Consider the following 7,421-nt stretch of genomic DNA (forward strand, 5'->3'; position numbering starts at 1 on the left):
CACTGTTCAGGTGGGGGACCCTGGCTAAGAAAGGAAATGGGGTCTGCAGCTTCTGCCCAAATCACCTCCCAAAGAGAAGAGCTGAGGCCTTGCCCCCATTCCTCCTGTGACCTCCCTGAGTCTTAGGCCAGTAATGCTCACAGCCTCTGACCCTAACACCAAGTCCCTAACCCATAACCTCAGCAAAGACAGCTACACAGCCAGAGTGTATCTTTAGTAATGCTTTATTGTTCTTCTGAGGGGGTTATGTGGCTCCTGCTCTCCACCTCCCTTGTCTCATCTTAAGTGCCCTGCCACCCACCCCACTCCCAACCATAGATTATAGTACACTTATGATAGAACATATCTGTGTGTATATAGATGTGTGTGTATATATATATATAGTATTTATAGGTACAAGTAAAATAGACTTAAAAATTATAACGTTGGCTAGGAGCCATCCCACTTCATTTTATTCAGCCAAAAGAAGAATAAATCATGAGCTGGCATTTGAGTGGCACTTGAATTTCCACATGAACCAAGACAGCCAATGGGTGGGATAGATCAGGTTTGGATCTTTCTCTAACTGGCTGAGGTAACACTAAGCCCTTCCATCTGGCCGGCTGGCCACCTGAGCCGGGGGCCAGGTCTCTGCTTGAAGAAGGGGTTCTTATGTCAGCCTCATACCACAGGCACAAAGAGCCGGAGAAGGGATGCCATCTGCTTCTGCTCAGCCTGTGTGGTGGGACTGAGCTTGTTTACTCTCCAGACGTGGCAGTGCATGGCCAAAGGCTGCACCGAGACCCCATGGAGTGGCAGATCAAGTGTGGGGCCCATTCCATGGGAAACTGGTTCATTGGTCTCTTGAGACCTGAAAAAGGAAGGTCCCTCTTTCACTCTCATGTCCCAAGCTATCCCAAATCGTCATGTTGCTGAGTAGGGGTCCATCAGTAACCACTCTTTAAATCAGCCTCATAAAATTAGCATCGTATTTACACAAATAAAACACTTCTTGGTCGTTGCGGCTGCCCTCTGCTCTACCCCTGTGCCCATCCACTCCCATCCAATTTATTTGGAAAAGCCAGTTTACAGCCAATGATGGGCCCAGAGGCAGGACCAGAACCTTCTGCTCAACCTCAAAGAGACCCTAGTACCAAACAGGATGGCCTGGCCTCTCTGAAGGGCAAAGAGCTGGGAGCACACACTGCCCTCTCCCTCCATCCCTGCAGATGAAGAGCCAGTAAGGCTTCACTTTGACTGGTGACTCCCTGGCCTGGAGGGCAGCAGCGGTCTTCTTGGATCCTCTCTCTCAAGAGGGCAGAAAACAGATTCAGGGATGGAGGTGGAGGTGGTGTGAAGATGGGACACTGAAATTCTTCTTCCCATGTATGTGGAGAGGAACTTCAGGAGATGGGGACAGGCAACTGGGTGTGGGGAATAGCTCTCCCCCTGGAAGCAGCATTGCGGGCTACTGTGCTCTCATTCCCCCCTTACTCCTTTGGTACCATGGAGGCTGGGTGGTGTCACTCTGAAACCAGGCTGAAGTTCACAATTTTGTCTCAGGGCCAGCTGCCTGCAGGGTGGGGAAGGAGTCCCGGATCTTTGCCACTTCCATGGCACACAGGTGCCCAAAGACTTTGTTATACCAGTCTGGAGAACGGCCCCTGGGGAGATAGAAGCAGATAAGCATGAGCCATGGGTTCTTACCAGGAGCCCTTTCCAGGAGGAAAGAAGAAAGAACTTGCCCCAGTCTCCAGGGCTCAACAGCATGAGGCACAGGCAAGGAGGGTGCCAGGGCAAAGGGGGCCTGGTACCTTAGGTCAGCACGGCAGATATGGGTGAGTCGGGAGCGACCCAGGCCACAAGGCTCCATGAGGTACTGGGAAGTGAGCATCAGGGCCCGCACCCCAGACTCTGGCACAGGTTGCTCAGGATCCAGGGACTGGGAGACAAGCAAGCAACCCCCACGGGGCAGGTCAGAACGCCACATCCTGTGGGGAAGGGACATAACATTCAGGTTCCTGAAGCTGGTTCCTACCCCACCTCCCCTGTTCCCTAAGCACAGCAGGGTGGCATCTGGAGTCCCTCACCGAAGCACCACGAAGTCACGGCAGGGATGGGGTGCCATGCTGTCGGTGACATAGTGGTACAGCTCCACACCTGGCATCAGGGCTTCCAGAACCTGGGCCCGCAGCAGATCCTCATCCCAGAGGGCCCGTTCCCGCAGAACACGGTGTAGCACCACAGCTGGAGGGGCCGCCACCTCTGTGGATGCCTTCCACACACGCAGGGGGTGCCCGTCTGATGCCTGCAGACCATGTGAACAGGGACAGGAGACAGCTGTCAGGGCTGAAGAACTCCCATTAATCCCCGAGTCCTGGCCTTCCCTCACTCCAATCCCTGAGGAGGAAAGGCTGCAAGGCTATTGTGCTAACCCTTGTCACACCCAGACAGGCCATCTCTGTGTTCTCTGTCCTCTCTCTTCCAGATGTCTGCTTCTCCACCTGCTTAAGAGCACAGAGATGACAGACACGCATTTTCTGAGGCCTGCTAGGTTCTACCATGAAATGGGCACAGTGCTTGGAATTTCTGGAAGTGAACAGGAAGAGAAGATGGTGATGGTCCTCAAGGAACTTAACATCTAGCACTGTCCCCAAGAAGTAGACAGTGGAGAGCAACAAAAGCTGCCCTTTACTGATCCTTTTGTATGTGCCAGGCACTGGGCTGGCTTCTCACCGCAACCCTGAAAGGGAGGTTTTATTGTGCCTGGTTTATATATGGTAAACCTCAGGTGTGCAGTCTTATTCATAACCAGAATCCAAGAAAGAACACGGCTGTGCAAGACAGAGACAGAAAGAAACCGCCTCCAGCCCAGGGCATGACAGGAGGCTCTGAATGGAGGAAGGGGCATATCAAGTTGGGGTTCACAGTGGCTTGGGAAATGTAATGCTTGGGGCAGGTCACTCCAGGTAGCACATCATCAGGGGCAGAAGCACAGTGTCACTGTGGTGCAGGGAGAGATGGAAGGTGAAGCTCTAAAAGTAGTGACATGTCTGGAGAGAGGTTTTGGGAAGATAATTCTGGCAAAATGATCCCTTCGTCTCATTTATTCTTGCTTTGCTGGCTGACATTCTCCACATATCAGGCCAACGCACAACAGCACTGACAAGGTAGCCCCTTTCTTTGGGATCCTAGGTTCCCTGGCCTGCATCAAGCCCTCTCCTATCCCCACGGCAGTACTCACTTTCCTGCAAGCCAGTTCCGTGTCCTGGGGCCCTGGCACGCTCATCCAGCCCTTGAAGCGCTCAGCAGCATCACGCAGCAGCTCCTGGACACTCTCTTCCATGTAGAGGCTCAGGCTCACACCAGCAGCCTGGGCCTGCCGCAGCTCAGCCAGGGCTGGGCCAGGAGGGCTGAGCTCAGCTGCACTGTAGGAGCCACACAATTGCAGCACCATGTCCTGGGGTACCTGACAGGACACACACACACTCTGGGCTGGGGCCATGAGGAGCAAGCAGCAGAGGGTCAGGAAGCCTCAGTCCAAGAGCCCACAGAGTCTGTCAGATTCATATTCATGGATGGGGCAGCCTGGCTACTACAGTGAGGTAGGGGAGAAACCTTGCAGGGAAGAGTTGGAAGTAGGAGGTTGAGGGGCATGTGTCCAGTCTTGAATATAAAGGTCGGACCTGATGGTTCTCCCAAGTCTGGGAGGTAGGCATCATGGCCTGTAGTTACTCACCTGGAAAAGTTTCTTACAGTCACTGATCATATGTGATAAGCCCTGGGTGGCCGCCATGTTCTCACTCAGGTCCCTAGGGCCTGGCCGGCCAACTAGGCTGCGTTTGTTCTTGATCCTGGAGAGAAAGGATGAGAGGAGAGTATGGAATAGGGCAGGAGAAAATATGGCTAATAGGTTGGTTTCCAGTTCTCAGGAAGCCAGCTTGCCAGTCCAGACACAAAACAACCTGCTGTCTTTCAAGGCCCAGTTTTACAGCATCCAACCTGTCCCAGGCCCCTGAGGAGTCAGGCTGACCTCTTGTGGTGATGCCTGGGAACTGCAGTGTCAGCCATCAAAAGCCTGAAGTCCAATGGGGTTGGGAGAGCAAACCCTCCCTGCCTTGTCTGGACACAAGTTACCCTATTTCACCTGGGTGAAGGGCTATCCTTCTTGGAGACGTTGAGGTGGAAGATGGAGGGTGCCAGGCACACTGCCAGGTTTCCGGCTGTCATCTGGTTTTCCTCAGCAGAGGCAATGTCACTTAGGAAATAGAGCAGGGTCTGCAGCACCTCTCGGTTCTCATCAGGAAGCAGTAAAGTGGCAGCTTGCGCTGCTGCCAACCACTGATCCTTGGGGAGGACTGTGGGGAAGGAATGGCAAAGGGCTTCCTTATTATCCTGGAGCCTACTGTTTCTAGGAACACAGAGGAAACAGTTGTCCCAAGGGAATCTAGTTAGAAGGGCAAAGGTGGGCTCTGGTAGGTCTCTGGGTGCAAGATCAGGCTCTGATCAAATGCACAGTTTAACCTTAGGTAAGTCCCTGCCTTTCCTCAGGGCCTCAGTCTATCCTTCCATATAGTGGGTTTGGGGGAATAGAACATGTTTACTCTCTTTGATAGTTGAGAATGGGACAGGTGACTCACGCTGGTAGATCTGCAGGAAAGTGGTGGTGAGCTTGCTGGTGAAGATAGGCTCGGGTAGGTCTCGAAAATACTGCTTCAGCAGGTCAGCCACATCATAGGCAGACTGGCCCTCGTAGCAGACATTGTCGGGGGAGGACTCGTTCATTTGGCGCAGGTTCTGGATCCTAGACTTCACCCCAGACTTGCGGAATATGCCCACCTAGCCCATGCAGGACAGGGAGGGAGGGAAACATGGAGGGGGAGACTGTGAGGCCAGGAGTCACAAGTGTAGGCCATCCCAGAAACTTCCAAGCCCAGCAGGTCTCCTGCTGAGCAGGGTTGGAAAGAAATGGCAAAACTAAAGAAAAGGGTTTTTATAGCCTCAGACCAAGGAGAAACATGGCTTTAGTGGAAATGAGTAAGAAAAGGGGGACCTAGACTAATGCAGGCTCTTAGAAGTTGGGGATTACATTGCCTGGACCAGAAAGATGCTGGTACAGAGCTGGAGAGAAGGAAGCTTTGGTTCCATCCTTGCTGGGTCTTCCTGAGGCTAGAAAAGGTCTCTGGTGGGCCGACCAAGGGGGAAGCAGCTTCCCAACCCAATTTCTTAGCTTTGGACTTCTTCCCCATTGCTATCTCTCTGCAGGTCCCCCGGGGTGGGGGCGGGGCACAGGGGGAGCTCACCTGGTCCAGACACTGGCTGCGCAGGTAGCGCATGGCTTGCTGAATGCTCTGTGGCAGTGGCTGTCCTGTGCGTTGCACATGGATGAGAGGCGGCACCCCAAACACGTGCTGGCCCCGGTAATCTGGGGTTTTGTTCCTTTTCATGAACTTGGGCACTGACCTGTTTGGAGGAGTGACAGAGATCAGGAATGGGCTTGTGGTAGGCTAGGACACAGCTTGGAGACTGTCTTCAGTCTTGGGGGCTCTGGCCGGAGTGAGGGGGTAAGAAACACACCACATCCCCAGAATCAACATTCACTAAGCACCTTCTCTGGGCCCAGCCCTAAGAAATCACAGAGGAACACAGAGAGCTCTCAGTCTCAGTTAAAGAAAGATCTGAATTAACAGGCAGTGACAATACATGCAGCCAGTAGTGGGCCAAGAACTTAGGGGAAGACCCATGAAGGAGAGGAACTGCAACTAGTGGATAAGGGAAGGCTTCAGAGAGGGGTAGAAATTCAACGGGCTCTTGAGAAATAAGTAGGCATTGTCCCAGAGGAGAAATGGGGAAAAGGCATTCCAGGCCAAGAGAAAAGTGTGGACAATAGCAAAGAGGCAAGGAAAGGAGCATGGCACATTCAGGGAAGGTTTTCTGGCCTATACAGTGGTGTTGCTTACGAGTGGCAGGCGAAAGAGCCTGATAGATGGGGCAGGACCGAACATGAAAGGATCATGTTGGGAAGGAAACTGGCAATGCCAAACCACAGAGCCACAGAAGGGTGCTTATTAGAAGAGTGACAACCAAAGCTGCATTTTAAGACAACCTCACTGATGGTAGCATGGATGTTGCATTAGAGGGGGTACAACTCAAGGACCTCATGTTCCCCTCCCCCACCCTCACCCCTCCTCGCACAAGCACACATACTCCCATGCACCTTATGTACAGTATACCCTCTGACACACACACACATACACACAAGCCACCCAGAGCAATGCCAACCTCTTAGGCCTCGGCTCCTCCAGCCCCTTGGCACATCCCACCACTCCATTGGCCTGTGGGATCTGCCTGTCTACACCTGCTTTTGGGAGCTGATCCTCCCAGGGCCTTGGAGTAGGGGCAGGGAGGAAGCCGTGACCATGGCCCAGGGGCACTCACCAGCCCCAGCCTTGTTTGTGGGGCACAGTGTACTTCTCCATGAAGGCTGTGAGCCGCAGCAGAGAGCCCTTGTGCAGGAGGTGGATCTGGCTGGCAAACTGCCGGTTGATCTCCAGTGACTCCGAGTTCAGGCTGGGCCGATGAGAGTTCTGGAAGCTGTGCCAACGGAGCTTCCTGGTAAGGGATGGGGGATGGGGGTAGAAAGCCAGAGGAGCAGGGTTGGGTCAACCTTAGAATGGGCTGTGTTCTTCTGGCCCCTTTTTTCTCCCAAAAGAAATAAAATGCATGGAGATGGGACCATTGTCAGCATTGCTGCTAGGCCGCAGGGTGGAAAAAGCTTAGCCTTAGCTTCCAGGGCTTCCCAGTGGCCCAGACACTGTCAGGGAAGTGGCAGCAGAGCTCAGGCTCCTCTAATGCCAGCAAGTAGTACCAGCTCCTACCCTTCCAGGACTGCAGTGAATAGGTTGCTCTGAGAAATCCAGAATGGCAAAGCTAGGGATCAAAGCTCATCTCTTCTAATGCCCTCGATTTATACATGGGAAAACTGAGGCCCAAAGAGAAGCTAGAATTTGCTCAAGATCACAGCAGAGGCAGGTCCTAAACCTAACATTCTGGATTGCTGAGTCCTGTACTATTGTTGTTTCCCTCCTGTAACTGAGTGCCTAGAGCAGGGGTGGGCAAACTTTTTGACTCGAGGGCCACAATGGGTTCTTAAACTGGACTGGATGGCCGGAACAAAAGCATGGATGGAGTGTTTGTGTGAACTAATATAAATTCAAAGTAAACATCATTACATAAAAGGGTACAGTCTTTTTTTTTTTTTTTTAGTTTTATTCATTTCAAACGGGCCGCATCCGCCCCGTGGGCCGTAGTTTGCCCACGGCTGGCCTAGAGGCAATCAGCTAGCTCCCAAGAACCTGCCCCTGGACCTCATAACCAAAAAATTGGCTGGGGTGGGGTAGGGTTTGAAAATGGAGGGAGGACTTAAGAAGGGAAGAGACAGA

At 52.7% G+C, this 7,421-nt stretch overlaps 1 protein-coding gene across 3 annotated transcripts in view; it reads right to left on the reverse strand.

The window, feature by feature from the left end:
* Positions 1-430: 430 nt before the first annotated feature.
* STARD8 (StAR related lipid transfer domain containing 8) overlaps positions 431-7,421 on the reverse strand; it is a 32,648-nt gene continuing 25,657 nt past the window's right edge. For 2 of the 3 annotated variants that reach the window (XM_006765357.2, XM_006765356.2), the window contains 9 exons: positions 6,418-6,591; positions 5,283-5,442; positions 4,620-4,818; positions 4,127-4,337; positions 3,719-3,833; positions 3,224-3,448; positions 2,070-2,287; positions 1,794-1,970; positions 431-1,643 (listed from right to left, as the gene is read on the reverse strand). In XM_006765357.2, coding sequence (XP_006765420.1) covers positions 1,526-1,643; positions 1,794-1,970; positions 2,070-2,287; positions 3,224-3,448; positions 3,719-3,833; positions 4,127-4,337; positions 4,620-4,818; positions 5,283-5,442; positions 6,418-6,591 — 1,597 coding nt within the window. In that variant the 3' untranslated portion in view covers positions 431-1,525. The remainder of the gene's footprint in view (positions 1,644-1,793; positions 1,971-2,069; positions 2,288-3,223; positions 3,449-3,718; positions 3,834-4,126; positions 4,338-4,619; positions 4,819-5,282; positions 5,443-6,417; positions 6,592-7,421) is intronic. The other variant, XM_006765360.2, reaches the window with a different exon arrangement.

This window comes from Myotis davidii, unplaced genomic scaffold (assembly GCF_000327345.1).
Source record: "Myotis davidii unplaced genomic scaffold, ASM32734v1 scaffold1520, whole genome shotgun sequence".
NCBI classification, from domain to species: Eukaryota; Metazoa; Chordata; class Mammalia; order Chiroptera; family Vespertilionidae; genus Myotis; species Myotis davidii.